At 39.6% G+C, this 24,172-nt stretch overlaps 1 protein-coding gene across 1 annotated transcript in view; it reads right to left on the bottom strand.

Annotated features, from left to right (window-relative positions):
* Positions 1-24,172, bottom strand: part of grin3a (glutamate receptor, ionotropic, N-methyl-D-aspartate 3A) — a 109,877-nt gene that overhangs the window by 75,275 nt on the left and 10,430 nt on the right. Inside the window, exon 2 of the mRNA XM_036140116.1 lies at positions 16,092-16,813. Coding sequence (XP_035996009.1) covers positions 16,092-16,813 — 722 coding nt within the window. The remainder of the gene's footprint in view (positions 1-16,091; positions 16,814-24,172) is intronic.

Raw genomic sequence — 24,172 nt, 5'->3', positions numbered from 1 at the left:
CGTTGCCAAGCAGTTAATTCAAGAGAGAAGATACAGCAGTCTTTCTAAACTGGTCAGAGTTATTGCATGGGTGAGAAGAGCTGTTGAAAACTGGAGACTCACTTTGGAAAATCACCATAGTGGCAGAAAAGTGAAGGTAAAAATTTCAACAGACGTCAAACAATCAACCATCCATCCCGGGCTTAGTGTTAAAGAGTGTGAGAATGCACTGAGAGAGGTTTTTCTGGCTGCACAAGAGAATACCTCGTTCCATGACACAACTTTAAACAGGCTAGTTGTGTTTAAAGAACAAGATTCTGGACTTCAGGTATGTGGGGGTCGTATTCAATCCTTTAATGAAGATAAAAGAGCTGTTCCCATTTTACCCTATGACTCATGGGTATCCACATTGGTTGCTCTTGAAGCTCATGAAGTCAATCATGAAGGTATTGCTGGTACATTACTGCAGATGAGGAAAAAAGCATGGGTGGTGAGAGGCAGAAGATTGGCTAAGAAAGTTGTGAATAACTGTGTGACGTGCCGGAAAATCAGGGCAAAAAGATGTGAGCAGATAATGGGGGATCTTCCACCAGAACGAACACAGCCGGCTAGACCATTTGAGTTTACTACTATTGATCTTTTTGGACCTTATGAAGTGAGGGATGAGGCCCGGAAAAGAGTTAAACTGAAAGTGTGGGGCATCATCTTCTGTTGCATGTCATCTAGAGCTATTCACACAGACCTTGTAAGCGATCAGTCAAGTGAAGGTTTTTTGTTAGCATACCAGAGATTTACAGCCTTAAGAGGACATCCAAGAAAGTTATGGTCAGATGGCGGAAAAAACTTTATTGGAGCTAAACCTGTCCTGGCTGATCTTTATCTGTTTTTGGACCAACTAAACAAAGAGCAAATTCAACATGAAGCTTTGGAACATGGAACTGAATGGAGCTGGAAAATACACCCTGCAGACTCCCCCCATAGGAATGGGGCAGCAGAAGCAGCTGTAAAGATAGTCAAGCAAGCATTGCACAATCTAGGATCGGACGGAGTTTTTACATGGAGTGAATTTCAAACATTCCTGTATATGGCAGCTAATCTGGCTAATGAAAGACCAATAGATGCAAGAACTCAAAGTCGAGAAGATTGCATAAGCTACATCACACCAAATTCTCTGCTGCTTGGAAGAACTGATCTAAAAAGTGATAGTTGCGGATTTGACTTTAAAAGTTATCCACTCAAGAGATTAAAGTTCATTCAAACAGAAGTGGATAGATTCTGGAGAAAATGGAGTCAATTAGCTGGACCAAATTTGTTTATCAGAAGTAAATGGCATTCAAAAAAGCGAAATGTTGCTGTCGGAGACATTGTTTGGCTGGCAGACCAAAATGCTTTGAGGAGTCAGTACAAACTTGGCAGAGTGATCAGCGTAAACTGTGACGGAAAGGGGACTGTAAGAGATGTTCATGTACGAACTTATCCAAGTTATCCTGTACCACTTATAAGAGCTGGAGGACAAACAAGGAGGACGAGGAAGGAACTTCAAGTGAAGATACCCTCAACAATACTTCACAGAGATGTAAGGCGCATTGTTGTGTTATTGCCGATAGAAGAACAAGAAAACCCTACTGGGACAAGATCTGGCGAAGAGAGAGGCGTGACCTCCTTGGGTTAAAAAAAAAAAAACCAGGAGCTCAAGTGGGAGGTGTCAAGTTGAAACAGCAATTGGTGTATTTGTGTGAGTGCAATACCATCTCCACCCAGCTGGCACGTGGCCTACAGAAAATCAAGCACACCCGTCTTTCACTCAGGCCTTCAAGAGCTATAAGTCTATTCAGCACACCTGTGTTGAAAGAACCTCTACAAACAAAGACCTCATCTTCAAGCTCCTGCAGAAACACCACTGGTTTTCAACCTGCTTGGGTGTCATGTATTGAAAAGTACAAGGATTTAAAGAAAAAAAAAGAGAAAAGAGAAATAAAATGAAAAGATGACACTGAGAAGAGTTGGTCCTGGATTTCTTTGATGGGAGCAAGCCCTTGTCAAGTTTGGGCAGAAGCTAAGGTGATTTGTAGAGGCCAGAAAACTTGACACTGACCCTACCATCTGAATGTGGCAGTTGTAATCAAGAATAAACAGGTCAGGACATTTTCTGACAATTTCTTATTGTCCAAATATCCTACACCATGTGAATCATCTCTACCATGCCCTGTTCTTCGCTGACATGAGTTGCATACATTGGTCCTAATACTAAAACTACTAAAACTACTGTTGCCTTTCTATCATCTAATTTTCGTCCACACAAGTACCGCTCAGTAGATATTTTCCCCTTACTCTGACCATTTTTTGTAGACTCATGAGATGGTTGTGAATGCTGATCCCAGATGATCAGCAGTATTTGAAATATTTATACCAGCCTGTCTGGCAACAACAACCACACCATGTTTGAAGTCACTTGTTCCCCTCTCTGATGCTTAATTGGGTGTTCAGCAAGCAGTCTTCACATCTATATGCCTAAATGCATTCAGTTGCAGCCATAAGATTGGTTTATCTGCCTTTTTTTCTGAAGTAGACATCTATTCATTGACTTTATGACCAAAAAAATCAAATTTGAAGTTAATTCAGATGACCAAAATGTTTGCTTTAACTAATAGCATTGTTGTTTTCTTTACCTTATTGTTTGCCACGTTTAACTTCTGTGTGCATTAAAAGCAATCCTAAATAATGGTCAGGCCTTTTTTTTCCTGCATTTTAATGATATCTAACGTCTTTCCTGCTTACTCATATGCCAAAGGCTAGTTTAGCATCTTACTGGTGCCGAAATCCCCCATGATATCACATTTGTCTGATGAGAAACACCTACCCACATAAGTCATCAGCTTTTTTTTCCCTTTTGACTGCTTGATGGCATGGCCAGTGACCCTGCTGCAACCATAAGTCCATAATAATCATGGAATAGATTCCCCTGAGGGTTTAAATGTCCAGGCTGGTGACAGCCACAGCCGCACTGGTGCTCATCTGTCACTTGGTTTTTGCTCTCAACGCTGTGGTGATGACAACTCATCCCTTCAGGTTAGCTCGTTCACTAAGCACCTGAAACAGTGAGTCAACAAAAAAAATAAATCCCCAGCCTCTGAACAGTCTCGAAATCTGAATGCCAAAGGTTTAAACACATAAGGACAAAGCGTGTGATGTGTTTGTGACAAGAAATCTCTAGACGGGTTTATTTGCCAAAAATAAATTAACAGTTCTCTACACTTATACCCAGGCAAGAAAAATCCAAATACAAAATACTGGCTAAAGTCCAAGCACCTGATGCGCTGAGGTACAATAATGAGTTGTCAAACTGAGTTACTGAGGAACATTCAGTTTAACAGTGTAACACCTTCTATGTAAGATAAACCCTTCAAAAAAGGAGTATTAAGCCTTTAAAGAAGTAAAAAAGAAGAAAAATAAACAAATAAAAACAACCTCTGGAATATTTTTGGTTAAAACATGTGCCTTAAATGTTTGTTTATTAAATTAAACCCCATCAACTTATGAACAAAGCATCCAATCACATCATCAAAAATATGAAAGGGTACATATCATGCAAAATCACCCTTTTTGAACACATTTTGTTGTGTAACTATAGTCTATAGGAGTGCAGAAAAACTGAATTTAGTCTGCCCAGGTGCTGCATAGATATCCTTATATTCTGTTTGGGTCATATTTCTAAGTTTTTTTTATTCCCTTTTACATTTTTTGAACAATTACGTCACAGTATTTAACGTGGAACTGCTAAACAGAATCAGGAACTTCCAGCTAACCAATTTTACCAATCCGCCATTGTTATTTTGTAGTTAAGCTGAAGGATGCTGATACTGATAGCTGAAAACTGAATATGGTCAGTCGGTGGGTGCAGTAACCTGCACAGTTCATTACCCCATCCCCTAGCATACAGATTGGAACACTCCGAAGTGCCTCATTTACATTTAAAGAGACGGCACCAAAACAAGTTGTTCTCAGGCGCAGCTCAGGATGAAAGCAAGAGAGGACTCTGTGGAGCAACAACAACAAGGACGTCAGACCAAAGCATTGGAGATCCACTTTATATAGACCACAACTGAATGATTTTAAGGAGAAAACGAAGGATTTAAAAATACGACATAGTTTCCTTTAAACAAAATTAAATTAACAAAATATACACATCATAAAACCATTCAAAGTGGTAAATGGACTGCACTTATATAGTCTATCTAGTCATACTGACCACTCAAAGCGATTCACAATAGAGCCACACTCAACCAGCCACACTGAAAAACACACACATTCATACATGGTTAAGCAGTTTGCTTGGCGGCTCTGGGTTATATGACAGGAGAAAACTGTGGAAAAAAACCTCAACTTTCTGATTGCAAATCAACCATAGTTGTCTCGCAATCAGACATTTGAGGGTTTACTTCAGTTTAGTCTCTACCCACTGACTCACAGCCAGGTCCAAACAACACTAATATGATGCACTGCTACAGAAACACAAATAAAGCCTTGTTAACATGTGCACACAGACTTTGAACTGTGTGCACGTGCCAAATTTTGCACAAACGAGAACTCAGAGAGCTGCTGTGCCTGGTAAACTTCAAATAGGACTCATACAAGCAGTATTCTTATCAGACTAAATGAAAGAGCACACATCAGCTGCTCATATTTGCAATATTGCTCCTGCATTACACAAAGCCGATATGAGTCCTGGGGACAGACACACAGCAAATTTTGCTGTTTGTTCTGTGGTTAAGCTTAAATGACCACCTCACAGATATGAGACTAGCAGAAAATCATTTTATCTATATCAATAAATATTACAAGTATAAATATAATGTTATTTTTGGTAGTACGAGAGCAAAAGTTAACGATTCTGAAAATAAATGAGAAGAATGTAATATAGTTTTTTGTACTATAAGGCCATCCATCCATTATCTACACCCACTTATACATAGTCGTGGGGGGACTGGTGTCTATCTCCAACAGTTATTGAGAGAGAGGCGGGATACACCCTGGACAGGTCGCCAGTCTATCACAAAGCAACACAGACACACAGGACAAACAACCATATACCATAAAGGCCCAGCTCCACCAGCCCTTCTCGTTTCCTCCCTACTCGGATTAGCTTTGGCCGTTTTGTGATTCGACCGGCCTAGAAAGGCCCCCGTCCCCTCTGCCTCACGCCCTGTTTGCAACATTGATTATATAAAGAAATCTGCGACACACGGTGAACTATAAATAATTCAAATGATGTTTCTATAACTGTATATGCACGATTGTCTTGGATATCGTTAAGGAGTAAACCACCTGGATAAATGTCTGGATCACACATCTTTTGATGAAATAAGGCAGAGCTCCTCTCCTCTACTGTCTGCTTTGAAACTGTGTGTTTGAGAGAGAGACAGAAGGGGAGACGTGGAGACGTTTAGCCTGCAAGCTTCGGGCTCCTCAGTTGACTCTCAGGCTGTATCAGCGGTGAGAGCGTTGAGAGCGTCAGGCGTTGGCTGAGCTCGAGCTGGTGCTGGGGGCAGACTCCTACTTTGTGCGTCTGCTTTCAGTCACGGAGTCAACAATAACACCTCTTTATGAGATCTTTTGCCTCAGTCATGGCGGGAGCAAAGAAAATAAATAATTGAAAAAAAGATTTTAACGGCAGTGAAATTACTTTTATCGGTCTGATTTTGGGCTTACTCTCCGGCTATTGCAGGGGAGCGAGGTTCAGACCTTGCCCAGCTCCAGCTTGCCTAGAGCGGCCGACGGTGCCGAAGGAGACCGCTGCCTCGCCCGGGGGATTTCCGACACACCGTTAAAATTTAAAGCTTTATACTAGATCCTCAGCCATGCCAGGAGTGAGGAGAATATGTTAACAGCTTAAAAGAGTTTTAATCGCAGTGATATTATTTTTATCGGTTTGAGTGCGTGCTCACTCCCAGGCTGTGTGCTGGTCTGGTCAGCAGAGGGAGCGGGAGGCTTTAACCGTGCTTGTGCTACTTTAAGCCGGGCACCTCTGCGAAAGCACCCCACTGCTCCCCCCTGTCTTAATACAGAAAGACGGGCCGGCAGAAGGGAAAGGCAGACAGCTGCTGCTTCGTACCGGAAAAGGTGGATGGATGGATACTTCAGAGACTAACCATAACAGCTTTCAGTGTAACATGAGAGAAAGCCTCGATAAATCCACGGATCTGATACAGCGCCTCTGGGTAAAAAAAGCTGAAGTGTCCTTTTCCTTTTGTCATTTTCCTTCCGGCATGGTTCATGGTTTGAAAATATTAAAATTATATTTCGGGTTGACCCACTCTGTTTAAAGTGGTCCTTAATATTAATATCGTTACTCTTCAGTTTTTCTGGTTTTCCTCAGAGAAAACCATCTCATTTCTCCTCCCCTCCCCACCCCCCGGCCAATCACTGAAAGGGGAAGTCCGGTCAACAAGGAAAAATCAGGGTATCATTAGCTATAACTAAAACTAATACGTTTGTGGTTATTTAATGAACTTATCTTTAATCAATAAGAAAATAAAAACATAAATTGTCGTCTGAATCACTGTGTATGGGGGCTGACATTACTGCCCATATTTGGGCAGTAAGGGGCGTTTGACATCACATCCTGGGGCGTGGAAAAGCGGAAGCGGCGACAGCATTTCTCTCCGCTTTCCATGCAAAGTCAATAGGAGCCGTTCTACACAGCTGCGATTATCAATAATTTTTTCGGATTTCCAGAGGACTTCACCGCTGACATTCCCAAGAGCTTTTTGCTGAAGCAACAATGCCCACGTGCATGGCCATCGGATGTTCCAACACAACTGGTAAAAGTGGAAAAAACATTGCTTATTTCAACTTCCCGATTCATGAGCCACCGGGCTCGGTGCTGGATTGCCAACTTGAACAGAGCGGATTTGCCATCTAACTTCTGGCCAGAGAGAAAACACGTCATATGCAGCGACCATTTTGAAGAAGAATGTTTTGAACATGACATGAGAGCGAGGATTTTCGGTAAGTTATTTTTTATTTTAGAATTTTTTTATTTAGAATTTGCGGGGATGGTCACCGAGCAGAGGGGCGGAGGGATACCACATGTGATGTGGTATCCCTCCGCCCCAGCATGTGCTGGAACGCTCTTATATTTTAATATTTATACAATAATGACCACCTGCCCTACTAGAGGGCAAATATATAACTTAAGTCACTTCAGCGATCTCTCCTCCGCTGTGTGTGTGTGTATGCGCTCCGCTGCAGCGCCGGCAAGCCGTGCTGCAGCGGAGCGCACACACACACACACACACACACACACACACACACACACACACACACACACACACACACGTGTATACATATATACTGTAGGACCCGACTGAGTTTGCACTGGAAATAGGTACGCTGGATTCCGTCAAAAGTCCGGTTTCTGTCAAGAAACTCTTCTAAAAAAATCCATATCGCTATCAGATGATGATAGCTCCACGGAACTCTCATCACTGTCACTTAGTACTTCATCACTCTCTGCTTCGTACAGAGCACCAGTCGTCGCCATGTTGGAAAATAGTGCGCCGTGATAAACAGAGCGTTGAAACTTGCTCAACTGCGGGTCCGCCGAGTGACGTAAAAAAATGGGAGGTGACAGTACTATTCTTGACCAAGATGGATTCTTCCACATAAACATGATTAAATGAAAATTATTCATAATTAAAAAAACGTATAATTTTTTGCACAGTATGTAGTAGTTTTGTATTTAAAGTACTTTCAGTGGTTTGAATTCTGATTTTGACCGGACTTCTCCTTGAAAGGAGGGGTGTTCACTATAAACTCCTCACTCGCTTTGACCCTGGTCTTCAGCAGACCCGGAGGAACCTGGGCTGGGCCCTGAAAAAAACTGCTTGAAAGTGAGCGGAGCAGTGCAGTGCCCTAACCCTAACCCTAGGAGCCAGTGGGACTGAGTCTTAAGTGATATAGTTATCTTATAAGATTTTAGCTGTGGCATCAAATGTAATTTTTGTTTCCATGACGAACACAGGGGAAACTGATCTCCATAGTTTAAAAATAAACCCAAACCCCAAAGAATATCACAGTTAATAGATGATATCTATTAAGCACTCAGACTATAGCCAGTTTATTAGATCTGTTATTTGTTTCCTTTTTCTGGGCAATGCAAAAGCCCTGCAAATTTAAAACTACATTAAATATTTTGATCCTGAAATCTGCTCTTAATAATATACATCTGAGGCTCATATTAGTGTTTAGCAATATGAAAAAAATGTTCAGTGTTTTTTTTTATCCTCAGTTAGAATGTAAATAAGTAAAAAAAAAAAAGCTGTTATCAGTACCGTAGGGATCAAGTTAAGGTTTAGAAGATTAAGAAAATGGTCTGAGTAAACCAAACAACCCCTCTAAAAAAACAAATTATTAATAGTAGTAATAATAATAATAATAATAATAATAATAATAATAATAATAATAATAATAAATTATTGCTAAAATGACTAGTGAATGGTTCAGCTGTACAATAATAGCTTTACTTGTGTGAAGATTATGTGAATATTAAGTGTCAGATTATAATTACTCTTTTCAACTAAATTTACCATTAGCAGGTTGGAAACTAAAATCTAAATTGAACAGTTTTAAACAAACCTGGAAGAAGTTATGTGCATTGATGAAAGTACACCAGCTTATGCACATCTATTACAAGCCTTGTAATTTTATTGTCAGCTCTGTTTTGAGAAGATGTTTTATTCTTGTTTTATTGAATATTTTCTTACTTTGGCCTTTTGCTTTTATTTCTTGGCAAGCATCACTTTCCATCAAAAATATCTATTGTCAAGATTTGACGTAAAGTTGCAGGCATATCTCTTATTGACCTGAGTGACCTTTATGATTGCAGGTCCTTAAAGAAGGCTAGGATCATTTTGGCTGATCCTAGCCCTCCTCTGTGGGCAGAATTCTGCCTTTCACAATCAGGGCGGAGATAAAAAAAAAAGCCATATTGCAGGACCAACAGACTGAGAAAATCCTTGATCCCTGCTGCTATTAGCTTGTCAATTTTAGGTCCACATTGTACGAACTAAAATGGACTCATCTTTTTTTGTGATGTTCTTCTTTATGTTTTTTCACTGCTGTCCGCACAACAGATTTCCCCATGGGGATAATAAAGTTTACTTGACTTGAAGGTACAATCAAATGTTTAGGTTGTAATAAAATCTTGGTGAAGATTCTCAGTCATCCAGGTCATGGCCATTCCAAAAAAGTAAAAAACAAAGCAACTGGACTTGTTTTCCGTAGTTGAAGACGTTTCGCTTCCTCTCCCGGAAGCTTTCTCAATTCAAAAAGTCTGGATTAATGTTGAGTAACAAGCTTTATACTACTGCCCAACAAAGGCCTTGTAATGGCTTTGATAACATGCAAATTCAATCGAAACAGGTCCACCCCTTAGTAATGGTCGTTAAAGCCATTAAGGCAGTAGATTGGACCGAAACTGGTCCACTCCTCTGTAACGAGGAGTCGTTAGGGTTAGGATTAGGGTTAGGGTTATAACCCTAAGGGTTAGCTTTGTTTTTTTACTTTTTTTGGAATAATAAAACTATTGTTTATAGCTTAAATAAAACTTGCAGGTCAGATATCTTTTATGTGGAAAAGATATGGCTCTTTTGATGACTACATCTGGCTCGCAGATAAATCTTAGAATCTCAGATTCTAATATTTCTAAGACTTAGATGCATTAGGGTTGCCTTATCTTACATTGGAACATACCAATCCTTTTTCTACCGCTCCTTTAAGGGCTAAGTTGGCTGAGCTAATCACAACTGTCCTTCAGAGTGCAGGAGGGTCAACGCCAAAACTTGATGTTTATTGGATAACGCAGTAGCCTACATTGCTACTTTGTGAGATCAAGGAGTAAACTTCCCTCCATTTAATTAAATAGTCAGATAGGCAATGTATGCAGAGTAAACCCTTTTGATGAAGAAGATCGCAAAAACAAAAAAAAGATGAAGAGTACCGTACATTTCAGCACAAATGGACAGAGGACTTTGCCTTTGTGGAAAGAACAGGTGATGCGGAGTATCTAATATGCAATAATAACAGTTCTTAGATAAAATGGTCAATTATAAAGCAGTACGTTGACACACGGCATGCTACATTTGCCTTGAAATATCCAGCAGCGGACATGAGGAAGAAGGCATGTCAGGAGCTTCTGTGCAGATTAGGGCTGGATGATATAGAAAAAAAGCATATCGATAAAATACAAATCACATTGTTCGATATTGATAATTATCAACAAATTCAAAACATATATTTTAAGTGCAGCCCAGGCCATTTTATGCTGTTGCTTAGCGACCTATTTCTAGATACAGAACACACAAACACTGAATTCAAACTCAACCCTTTATTCAATCAATTTTTTTTTTTTTACAAAAACTGCAAGCATTTAAAAGATGAAAAAGAACATGTGCTCTCTGAACTCTTTGAAGGGGGCGGAGCTTGAGGGGGGGGGGGGGTTCCTGGGTCCGCGTTTGTGATTGGCTGGGAGGATTTAATGACTGTAGTATCAACCTACATCATAGGCTGCAATACAAAAGGAAGGAAAACTGTTCTATTGAACTTTTTGACCCCTTTTTTCTATCATCGTTATACGTCTATCGATCAATGTATATTATTATTGAATTATCGTCCAGCCCTAGTGCAGATACAAGCGACTCCATGTGTGGACCCGACAAGGTGACTTTAACTTTGATAGTTTTGCTGGTTCTTAAGCAGTTATGAGGAACAGAAAGCTGTTCACAGATGGCGAGTATGCCAAAACATTTATACTTGATGCGGCCAATAAACTTTTTGAGGAATTTTCGGACGAACACAAGATAATCAAACAAACAAAATAATGCGTCTGTCAGCAAGAAATGTTCAAGATCATGATGGTAAAGTGCAGAAAACTCCAGTGAAGGACATAAATGTAGCACATTACCTTTCCCTCGGTTTGAATGAGTCAACAGACGTAAGCCATATATCGCGGGTCAGCGTGACTGCAAGGTATGCAGTCATTGACACACTGCGTGAGGAAAGTCTTGCTGTTTACCAATTAAAGGGTCCACAAGAGGGGACGATTTATTCAAGTCTTTCATTGAGTTCACTAAAGAAAAAAATCCACCAATGGATGTATGGATTTGTAGTGCTTCTGTGAACATGTAAATGGACCCATCCTTAGTTTTCATTGCATTCTACATCAGAAGGCACGTTGTGGTCATATGTGTGTTGGGCAACTTGGTGAGGAGACGTCGCTGGTCATTTGAGTGGTCAACGTTATTGTTGCCTGAGCTTTAAATGATCGGCAGTTTAAAACACTGCTGGGGGAAGCTGGATGAAGTTGGGAACAATTATCCCGATCCGCTTTTGCACAGCAATATGCGTTGGTTGTGAATAGGGAAGGTGCTCAGCCGTTTTGTGGCTTGCCTGAGCAAAATCAAGACCTTTCTTAAAATAGAAGCGTTCTATCTTGAGCTAGCTAATGCTGAGTGGCTACTGAAGTTTGACCATCTCGTGGACATGACTGAACATCTGAACCGGCTCAATGTAAAACTGCAACGCAATCTTATCCTTTCAGCAAGCAGAGTTTGCATTTGAAAACAAGCTGGAACTCTAACTTAGATATTGACAGAGGTCGTTTACTGGACTTTGAAAAACTGTGGGAATTTAAAGATGCATGGACAGCAATGAACACACTTCAACCTTTACATCGGCTTCCTGGCACATACCACACACTGCTGCGTGGGTATTGCCGTATTGACCATGTCTGGCTCAACGTATGCATATAACCTGTCTTTCTCATATTTAAAAAAAAACATCAGGACCAACCTACGATCACGTTTAACAGATGGAAGCTTCAATGCCTGCATGAAGCTTATCCTTAACATGTTCCAACCAGACTACCAAGCCATCAACAAAACCATGGAGCAGCAGAATTCACATTAATTGTAAGAACTATTTTAATAATTATTGTTAGTTTCAGTATAACAACGTAGGGAGCACGACGCTTGTACGGAGGCCTTCACTCCTCAACACTACTGACCTGGGTTTGATTAAAAACCCCATTTCCTATCAGCCTACTTTTAAAAAAATATAGCCACTAGTGCCACAAAAACCAAAGAATTGAAAAAACACAGGCATTTAGTTGTATTCAGTATTAAAAGAAATGATATGGCTCTCGCAGAAATAAATTTTTAAATACGTGGCTAAAGGTTTCCGGTCCCTGATGTTCGTAGACTTTTAGAGTTTAGGGTTATCAGTCCAAAAATATGCTGTATTCTAGTGGAGTGACTCGAGACCTGATAAAATTACCACGGACGCTGAAATCCCCCAAATTTTTAATAATAGATGTTTCACAAGCAGCAATCCAAGAGATAAAATACTCCAAATGAATATACAAAAATACGCTGCTGGTATGAGCATAAATCAAGGCAGGGCATATAGACCTGTAGATACGTAACATGGGTTTTAAATGAAGTACTGACAAAGAGGGAAATAAACCTGTGGGTTAAATTGGTAGCAGTTATACTGGCTGAATGACGGGAAACAGAAGTAGAGAACAGAAAACTTAAGAAGCTAATGCCAGAGGTCCTCTGGCATTAGCTCTTGAACACACTAAGGCTCCGTCCACACAAATTCAAACATACTCTGACATGATTGAGAAATAATGTGCGTCCATGCAATAGGACGCTGCACTACTGAAAATGCTGTATTATGTTTGCTAGCCCATTGATGGTGCTGTGACATTCAAAAAACATGCAAAAAACACCGGGCACGCACAGACAACTCATGTGAAGTAAACACAGCAACATGGTAAGGGGATTAGACACAAACATCACCTGATCTTCATGTGTGTCGGCAGGGGAAATGCTGCGTAGAGCGGACTTGTTAGAATGGAAGAGTCTGAGGACACTAGTAACAGCCACAACAAAGCCAATATTTGTCTCAGTATGAATGCAATGGCGCCATCTTTGTTGTTATTTGTGAGATTGAGGGGTATGCAGGTTATAGAGAGGCGATTTTTGGTCACCCAAAATGCCCGATCCATGTGGACGCACAGCCTAAATGACAAAATACCTTTGCAGATACACCTAATCTCATTTAAGTATGGAGGGAGCCTAAATAGATGATAACCCAACACATGACTGACTCAAAACACAAAACATAATGCTCCACTAGAACATTAAACCAACATAAGACGACTTGAGACTAGTCCTATTAACATTGTGACAGAAACATTCCTGTCTACTGGTAAAGGTATGACAGTATTTTGTGCAAACTATTTAGACAAAAAAATAAAGGTGTGAACAAATAATGAAGAGAAAGGAAGGGACATTGAAAATAAATCTAGATAAATTAGGCAATATGGTGTTCTATCTGACAGCCCCAGTATTTTTGTGCTAAGCTAAATTTATCCCATAAAGGAACTACCAAAAGACAGCCTTTTTTTTTTGCCATCTGAATCTTTGAAATGTATTAATTCAGATTATCAAGATTGACAGAGACATCTGATTAAACATATCGTACCAACTAACCCTGAGAGACACCATTTGTAAACAGATTATTTATTTGCGATTATTAACCTTCAAGCCTGAATTCAGAGTAAAACTCACATACATACTACAGCAAACATTGACCATATATAATATCTAAGTTTTTCTTAATAATTTTATGCTTCAATGTATTAAGAAAGGCACTCAGGCTGAAAATTAATAGACAAGGACACAATTCTCTCTTCTTTCTCCCATCAATAAGGTATTAGTCCTACTGATAGGTAATGTAAACATTCCTGACAGTGCAGGAATGTTTTTGTAATCCACACTTTTGCTTCTCTACAAGTGTTCTTTAACTCAATTAAAGTAATTAAGGCATAAGTCAAGACTGGCCTTTTGAGAATGCATCGATGCTCCTGTTTGAGTGTGCAAATGTAATAGCACATAAATAATTCCCAACTGAGTCGGGATAAAAAAAGGATTTATGATATAAATAACAAATATACATTTATATTAAACTTTAATATAGCTCTGCCATTTTCCTTGGTCTTAATATCCAATTGCCTTGAGGTGCACAAAGTCAAAATTACTTCTAAAATGTAGTCTGACTTTTGCCACAAACTCTCCTTATTCATTAGATTCCCTCTTCCTCAGGCCATCCCTTGCAACTGACCCTTCTAAATGTATGGGAAATACATTTCCTAAATGGATGCTTAGCATTATGGCTGTGAGCTGGTTGCCAAGAGAAGAAAGTGTAAGTGTAAGAAATGAAAAGAAAAAAAGAGGGGATGAAAAGTTAAAAGTAAGGGGAATCAAATAGACATGATTTATACTGAAACATAAGAGAAAAAAAATCAGGGACAATCAGGCTAACTGGTACGTGTCTCTTCTGTGAGGAACAAAATGGAGGCATGCTAAATCATGATTCAGTTCACCTCAGGTTTCTGCAGCCTAAAGAAGAAAAAAAGTGTTTTTATTCCTTCACTGGTCACAAACATAAACTGTTGTTTGCAGACAAGCAGCTGCTAAAAGTGTTCTTATATTCTAATCATACGGTTGATCAAATTCTGTCTGTAAAGGCTTAGACTAGACCCAGTATCCAGCACATGAAACTAAACCTCATCAGGTAAATCCTTTGCCTTCACAGGCTCATTGGCAGGTTTCCATTTGGATAAAACATTTCTGCTGAGCATCAGGGAAATGTAAGATGATCAAAGCCTGAATGGTGATTAAACGAAGCAAAGAGTTTTCCAAATACTCACTAAATTATAGCAATCTACATAATGCAGTGCTGGTCAGAAGTTGACATAGCCTTGTTATGAGCATAAAGCTCAAACTAATCTTGGGTTTTCAAGTCAGGATGGAAATGTTATATAAAACAAACAACTTTAATGCATTTTATTCACAAGAGCTGCTTGCATCAGTTTAAATTTATTGTAGATTTCATTCTCATCCAAACAGAGTTTAGATTATAGACCCCATGCTCTTTGTAGCCATCAGCAAGTTTGTGGCATAATTCTGGCTAAATATGATCTTTTTGGTTGGTTTCCTGGTACAAATCCAACTTTAAATCTTGACTCAGAAATATTTTACTACAGATGAGTTTAATGTCAGCCTGTTTCATCCATTCCACAACCTATTTTAAAATGTGTTTGAGATCCCTTGTAAGAGCACAACAATGCCGTGATGGTTATTTTCGCTGCCAGCAGCTAAAGTGTGTTGTACAAAGTAGATGAAATGACAATTAAGGATGACTAAGTTCAACTTAACTTCAAACCCACAACAGGATGGATGAAATTTGAGCACAAAGTAGCCTCTTTAACAGCATGACCTCAAATATACTGAACATTTGCTGACTACTGTAAAAAGCCAATTCCATGCCAGGAAAACAACCAAACTAAATGAACTCTACAAAATCTGGCAAGAAGAGAAATTATAATGCCGCCGGCTACAAAAAAACAAAAACAAAAAAACATTACGTTGAGATGCTGTTGCTTAGGAACCTTTGACTAAGCATGTAAAAGAAAACAACAAAACATGTCAAACATGTTGCACCCTATACCTGACTTTACACAACACTGAATGTTTTATATAATCAACCCACTGTACAAAAATGGTTGAAATGTATAATTATAAGCCCAAAAGTTAGATGACATTCATGTTCTGAATGAGTGTCGCTGTACATGTATTTTTACAGCAAATTATATCTGATTATATATATATATATATATGTATATATATATTACAAAATATATATTTATATACACAAATATACAAATAAAGCAACTGAAAAGAGGTAACACAGGTGTGATTCTCTATGTACAGATGATTCTTAGATTCTTAGCAAACTATTTTGTCTGACCTCTATAAATATCATTGCCTTCTGGTGTTATTGTTTCTTCCATGCTGAAATACTTTGTCATGCTTTTGCAACAATTGCTATGAGGCTGAAGGCTAATTAGCAGTTTATTCACAGAAAGAACACCTTTGTAATTACTTGCTGGAGCGACCCCAGGACAAGGGAGCAACCGAGAGGACTCACATTCATAGAAACAACACTGGAAATAAAAAAGGTTATGGCATGCTGTGGTTTCCTACCTTGCCAAGAATTCTCCTGAGCTGCCATTACTGTGCTGTGCATCCATACAGTTCGTAGTTCCAGGTATAAGTGCCATGGCAGGATTCTCCGGGGCTGCACTGCCCACTGCTCGCGCCACAAACTCCACTGAGTCCTGAACATAATGATCCAAAGAAGGGGATCCCATCACGCCGTGTGCAAGTAGCCCAAGCGGTAATCCATCTGTTCTAAGCTCAGCCACGTTTTGACTGTCCCCCAAAACCCAGTGAAACTCCGGGAGAGTCATCCGCGTCGCCAGTGTCCATAGTCGGCGCACCTCCCGGATGTCGCACCCGAATGTGACCACTCCTCGCGTGGACGAATGTTCCCTCAAGGCCTCCAGCTGCCTCATGAGACCTTGCTGCTGGTCTGACTTAGAAGAAGAATTTGATGAATAAGACGATGCAGTTGGCGGTAGGTATGATGAGGGTAGCACCTCCACCCCAACAGGGGCACTTGTTGCCTCTGCTGAGGATGATAGCGAAGATGAAAGTGGCGGCAATGTGGTTTTTGTCAGATTGACCAGAGTGCCCAAGTGGAAACGGGTGTTGTTCTTGATGAGCAAAAGGAAGTCATTGATATTCCACTCCTGGCAGAGGACTATGCTGATGTCCCACCAACCATTCATCATCAGCAGATAGTAGAGGAGCTGCGACGGGGGGGCCGCTACCGTCTGCATTGCCATTTGAAAATGAAGAGCATTCTGTGAGAGGTATTAAAACTTGAATTAGAAGATGAAGCAATAAAGAGACAAAAGTTCATAGGCGGGAAATACTAAGTATAATGTGAGGAAAATAATGACATGGACAGAGCAGTTGCCATTATCAACCAACATAATTCAAATCTACAAATAATAATAATAATAAAATCATAAATTAACTCAGGGACATGGGGAATGGGCATTGAACACATCAACAAAGAAGTTGCAGACAAGCACAGAAAGCAGAGAAACCATCTTAAATCTGTCAGTATTTAGAAAGCAACCCTGCATCCCATCAGCGGCAATGAATTAGGTTATTGGTTAAGTTCTAAGTGATGGACTATAAAAATATTTTTAATATGTCATATTGAGAAAAAGCAAAGAGCTCTCAAGATCTTTTGTAATCTTACCGACACAAAATGTATAATTGGCACTGGTTACAGTCATACTTCTAAATTTTCCAATGTTATAATGAGCACCTTAATATGGAAGTGGAATTTCACCACAAACCATCCACAACCAGTTAGTCACAAAAAAAAACAACACATCAACAATGACAATAGTTGTCCAAAAGACAACTGGAATTAGCAGTTTTTAATTTCTTTTCAATTCAAACAACTGGCAATTTACTAAAACATAATGACCGCTCACCACACGAGACCCTGTTGCTGAAGATAAAACACGCTGAAGCTTGTTTAAAGATTGCTAGAGAAGAAAAGGAAATAGATACCACATATTCAGGTCAGATTAAAAACAAATTAGAACTTTTTGGATGTAACTATACAGGCCAAGTTTGGAGGAGGTATGTTATTGCACATTAACCTCCAAAATACCAAACAACACTGAATGTTAAAGGTGGGAACATTATGGTTAAGAACTGGCTGTCACCCAATGGCACTAGCTTCATGGTCGATGAAAAAATGAAGGGGGGAAACTCTGAATTGCATTCAGAGACAAGAATGTACGATGTTGAAATGGTCGAATCAATCACCCAACTTGAATCAAATAACGGCGGTCCCTCGCCATATCATATTTCACTTTTTGTGGTCTCACTGTATTGCAGGCTTTTTAAATTTGCAGTGCAGTGCAGTACCGTATCTCTAATTTCTAAACAAGAGCGCTGTGTTCTGTATCCTGATTGGTTCAGTAGCACACCAGATTACTGTGTTTTGTATTCAGGGTACTGATTGGCTCAGCAACCGTAGAATCAGTCTCCTGCTAGACAGGACACTGGGAAAAAAAAAAAAAAAAAAAAAAAAAAAAAAAAAAAAAATCAGTCTCCTCTATCTCTCATGTATAGCATGTGTTCAGCATCTCTCCTTTTGCGTTTCACATTGACGTCTGATTGCTGCGCATAGTTTTGCTCTGCGGTATTGTGTTTTGGTGAAACTTCCATTAAGATTTTGATTAATTTTAAGCTTTACACTGTCAATTAAATGTTCTACACCTTCTTAGGCTCCGGCCACCAAACCCAAGCGTCAGAAAAAAAGGTGAAACTTGTGGACCTGCTAAAAGAAGGTAAAAGCTATGTGGATGCATGGTGCTATTATGGAATAGATGAATCTTCGGTTTGCTACATAAAGAAAGCAGAAAAGAGTATAAGGACGACAGCGACAGACAGCAAAGAGGGTGGTAACTTCTTGCAATGAGGCAATTGTGAGGATAATCTGCATTAGCCCTGTGGATCAGTGACTGCAGGAAAAGAACAGCTCACTGGATACCAACACCATCCATGCTGAGACTAAGAAGTCTGGCGAACGTTTTGCTGAAAGCGGTGATGTTGAGGAGGACAACGACGCAGAGTCAGGACCATTGAGTGCTTTTCCCGCAGGACCAAGCCCATTCAACGCCAGCAAGGGCTGGTTTGACAAGTTTCAGAAATGCTTTGGGCTTAAGAAGGTTTCTCTGCATGAAGAAGCTGCCTCTGCAGATAAAGTACGTCAGGAGTACGTGAACAACAAATGTAAAACCATCATCGAGGAAGGGGGTTATAAGCCTATAAGTTTTAATATGGCTTCTTCCACTCACAATCGTTGACGGACAAAGACAAGGCATGGCGAGTTTATTTATAAAGCACTTTTCAGTAACAAGTCAATTCAAAGTGGTGGCGGACATGAAAACGTCAGCTAGCGAAGAAGAGGAACAAGAGGTACTGGGGTCTAATAAGAAGGTGAGGTTGGACCGACACTTGATTACCTCCCAGCCATGTTGAGGATGGCCAAAGAACTTCAGCGAGTGGCTCAAGAACGGGAACCCCTATTATTCGTTCATTGCAGTTCTCAAATATAACCGTTTTCAGCGTCGGGGCACTGAAAACAGTTCTAGAAAGAACCAAAGATCAGAGCTCATAGAGAGCCCTCTATAACGTTTGACATTTAAAGACAGTTTGTGTGGAAAAATTGGCCACAATCACACTTGAACGACGCATGCAAAGCGTTTTTTTTGATACAAATGATATCTCGAAAATATCATTACAAAAAAAACACTTTTCTACTTTGTAACTTCAGTAAGTGTTTGAGAATTTTGATCTGTGCTATTTTAATTTATTACACATTAATTAATACATTTATGGTGTAATTTCATTGATTTCTCTGTATGTGTAAATCACTTTGTTTGGTAATTAAACCTGGAGTGGATTTAATGTTCATATGCCCATAAAATTGATTTACAGATATGAAAAAAATGAATACAGGAAGTGATGGGAAGAGAGATTAAACATTAGAAACTGAGACTTAAATAAAACATGTGAGAACGAACAGATCTACACATGGAGTGCCATCATAAATGAAAAAAAAAGGAAGGTCAGATAGTAAGGACATTGTAGCAGCTCAGTTGTGAAATGCAGCAAAGGAAGAATAAAAGTCAGAAATAATGTTTTATATTTTCAACAAGAAAGATACTTTTCATCTTGAATTCAATTTGCTCCTGGAGTAAAAACAGTGCTGGATATAAAAGATTGCAATTTCAACTTTCCAGCCTCAATGAATATCATTATTCACATCATAAGAGTTACATCTTGTGTAGACATTTTTATTCCGCAAACCATTAGGGAAAACATCCAATATTTCCTTACCATTGTTTTTGTGTGTAGTCTGCATAATTAAGTAAATGCATGCATATATGTTTTGTGATGTCATCGACAAAATTTCACACAACACAAAATTTTCAGCTTCTTTTTTTCTCAGTTCCCTTTCTTAAAATGTTTTGTTTTATAAACTCCAACCATGAAACACCATACTTCATTACTAAAACATGCTTTTTGTTGTCAGTGTACATTCCTTGTGAACCCCCTACAAAAACAGCATCACTGTTTTTATAGACATGTTGGGTTGCATCTTGTCTTTTTCAAGCTGTTTTTTGCAGCCTCTAGGAACAGTCTAGTGCTTTCCAAAAAGAAATATAAAATATAAAATGAACAGCTCTTTGAAACGCTTGACATAAACATGGAATGAATGTTTATTAGAAAGATAAAAAGTGGATAAAGTGTTGCCTAGCATAAACAGAAAATTGATCCACTGCCTATTGCAGTAAGATAAAAAAAAAATACAGGGTTAGAACGCTGTTTGTACATGACTTACGGCAAGCCAAGAGATGAGGGTAGATACAATTTAGAACTTTAAGTCAGTTATTTAGACACATTTTTATAGGCCTGAATAGGCAACAAGAGCTGCCTGGTCTTTCTAAGGAATCTTGGGCATACTGAACACAGTCCACAACATGAAGGTTATCCAGCCAATTAATCAGTCATGCTCTTGTTGTTTGCAAGTACATACAACTGCACAGAGTTTAAAGTCCCCTTAGTACCTGAGTTTAATTGTTTTTACAACTTCAATACAAACTTTGCACTAGCCCATTGGGTTAATCTATTGGTTAATTTAATTTATCCCATTAATCACTCAGCCCAACAGGCATGCAAAAAAGACATTATTAAACTGCGTTTTGCACATAAATAGATGGATAATTTGTACAAAGAACCACCAAAAAAAAGCTATCCAACATGCCTTATTTCAGATCTAGACATCCTGCATTGGGAGGGGAAATTGTGATGCAGCCCACAGGACATCACTCTCACCTCTGTTCAATGCCCATGAGGATTTATCCTCAACTGCAGCCCTTCTGCACTGCAATCTCCATAAATCTGTAAATCCTCTCCTTTTTTATTCATGTAAGTAAAAACTGAGTAATTTCTAGAAAGCTTAGCAGTCCTGTCCTTAAACAAATGTAATTCAATTTAATTCAGTTTATTTCTGTAGCACCAATTCACAACCCATGTCATCTCAAGCCACTTCACAGTCAGTTGTATCAAATCATACCGACTGATTGGTTAATTTCTTTCTATTACGAAACCCAGTAAATCGAATCAAGTCATTGACTTACAGCATTGAATCCTCCTGGATGAGCACGTGTACCAAGCATGCATGTTGCAAAAGTGGAGAGGAAAACTCCCCTTTAAGAGGAAGAAACCTCCAGCGGCATCAGGCTCAGTGTGAGCAGCCATCTGCCAAAACCAACTGGGACTTTGAGAAATCAGAACATACACATAAAAAACAAAACACTGATCCACCAGGAGTACTTTCTATGTAAAACAAATACAGTAAATGTGTAATAGCAGTGTTAGCTCGATTAATGGCTTCTTCTAGGACAGAAACAGCTAAGCAGATAAACTTTGAGGCAGTTTTTAAGTCTAGAATGAATGAAAGAGTACATTCAGTTAGTTGTTGGCAGAAGTAGCTGAGCTGATGTCCCCTCACGGTGTCACAGCTAAACAGAATGTTGCTAATATGAAGAGAAAAAACAAAGAGAGAACAGACATTTAAAAGCTGAAATAACACAAAATAATACAAACTTGGGAAAATGTATCAAAGTTGTCCCCCTGCAGCCTAAATCTATAGCAGCATAACTACAGAGATAGCTCAGGACAACCTAAGCCATAAGCTTCATCCAAAAGAAAGGTTTTAAACCTAATCTTAAAAATAGACAGGGTGTCTGCCTCCCATCCTACTTTTAGAAACTCTATGAACCTGCAGTCTCAGAGCAAAGGGCTCTCAGACTGATCTAGAGGGCTTTGTCAAAAAGGGGAATTTCAAATTATATATTGGATTTAACATGGTACAAATGAAGCTAATATAGAATAAATATGATTTATCTATTTAATTTTCTTTAGAACTCTTTCTGCAGCAAGGCTTTGAATTATATTATTGTTCCTTCTTTACTACTTCCTCATAGTAAACAATTAGAATAGTTCAGCCTCAAAGTAACAAATGCATGGACTCATTTTGGCAATATTGCAGAGGGTAAAATAAGGAAATTCTAGAAACCTGTTTAATATGGGATTTAAATGACATGCCCTGATCAAAAATAACACAGAGGTTGTTGTATTTTTACTTAATTACCAGAGGCCAATTTAATGCCATCCAGATAAAGTGTTTGATTAAGAAGTTTCTTTTTCAAACACTCTGTTCCAAAGACTTCTGTCTTGTTCTGAATTTAAAAGCGTAACATTTAAAGTCATTTAGGTTTTTATGTCATCAAGACATGCCAGCAGTCTACATACCTGATTGGATTCATCAGGATTTTATGGATAAATATAGCTGAGTATCAACGGTATAGCAGTGAAAATTCCTTCCACCCTATTTGGTAATTTTACCATGGAGTTTCAAAAATATTTATCATTTATGTGAACAAACTGGAATCTCTCAGACAAGTAGGAGTCAAACCAGCCTGGTGCTGTTCCCTAATCCTTACATCACATTCAAGCCTCTCTTGGACATTATTAAGATCAACTGCGTCAAATTAAGTACTGGATCTCCTCGGACAAGTACAGACACAAGTCCATTATCTTAGGTCATGAGAATATAATTTGTGATTTTCACCAGTGTTGTCTCAGTGCTATGATCATATCCATTTACAAAGGATAGATTAAACGTATCTGAACTGGGCGCATCTTGCTCCCCGAATTCCACAAATTCGTGAAGTTTTTGACCAGGGACAATAATATTATAGAATTGGTTTATTGCAATATCCCATGAGCGTATAAGGATACTGCAGATCTTCACTTTGAATCATCAGATCATATCTCCGTGGACCTGATCCCTGCCTTCAAACCCCCTAATCTGCAGAACCAGACCTATCAGCAGAACCATTCAGGTTTGGACTGATGAGGCCTGCTCAGCGTTATAAGACTGGTTTGAACACACAGACTGGGTGTGTTTAAAGATGGTGCTGATCTGGGGTGATACACATTATCTGTGCTGTCCAGGTCAGATAATGGACTTTTGCACTTGTTGGTAAATGGTAAATGGTAAATGGCTTGTACTTGTATAGCACTTTAACCAGTCTTGACGACCTCCAAAAGCTTTACACTACAATCAGTCATTCGCCCATTCACACACACATTCACACCCTGACGGTGGTGAGCTATGTTAGTAGCTACAGCTGCCCTGGGGCAGACTGACAGAGGCGAGGCTACCATGCACCAGCGCCACCGGGCCCTCTGACCACTGCCAGCAGGCAATGCAGGTGAAGTGTTTTGCCCAAGGACACAACGAAGGAGACATTCAGGGCAGGGGATGAACCTGGCGACCCGCCAATTGCAGGACGAACTCCCTAACCTCTGTGCCACCATCGCTCCACAACCTGGGAATATATGCACTCCCCCCTCCCACTCCCCGCCCTCTCAGATATGCATACCCCTGTGGGGTGCGGGTACCTGGACCTGGAAGTATAGGATGTGTGTGATGACTGTGTGCACTAGGTCTTTTTTTTTTGGTAAGAGTGTATGCATGTGGGGGCATTAGGGTGGGAACATGTGAATGTGAGCGTGTACCTGGTTTTCTGTTTCTTTTTATCAGGTTGGATTTTGGACTGCCCCCTCTCCTGAGGCATCCCTGTGTTAGTCCCTCTTGGGCACCTTTGCTCTGGGGGTCGTTTCGGGTGTCTGGGGTTCTGGTTTCCTGGGTATCTGTCTTGGCGCTCTGGGGGTCGGGTATTTGGCTCCTCACAACCACTATTGAGCGTTTTTCTTATGGATAAACCTTACATACACAAGTGCACTCTCACAAACACCTACAGTTGGTTGGATTTAGGTGCTTACAGATTAATTTCTATACAGAAAACCCCTATTATTAGCTTTAGCTGTCACTTTATACATCTCGTATATAAATTACACTATGTATAGGTGACGGTATCAAGTCGTTGGTTGTTTGTACCTGTAATGCTTTATCAGGTTGTTTTGCTGTTCTTTTTATATCTCACTTTGCAGGTGAAGAAGCAGACAACAAGGATGTTATTGTGTTCTCTCCCTTTCCTCTCCTCAATTTTTTTCACCTTTTCTCCCTTTTAGCATTTTGTCTTATGTTTTTC

The sequence above is a fragment of the Fundulus heteroclitus genome, chromosome 8 (genome assembly GCF_011125445.2).
Source record: "Fundulus heteroclitus isolate FHET01 chromosome 8, MU-UCD_Fhet_4.1, whole genome shotgun sequence".
NCBI classification, from domain to species: Eukaryota; Metazoa; Chordata; class Actinopteri; order Cyprinodontiformes; family Fundulidae; genus Fundulus; species Fundulus heteroclitus.
The sequence above is the reverse complement of the archived record's forward strand: the minus strand, read 5'-3'. Positions and strand labels throughout refer to the sequence as shown.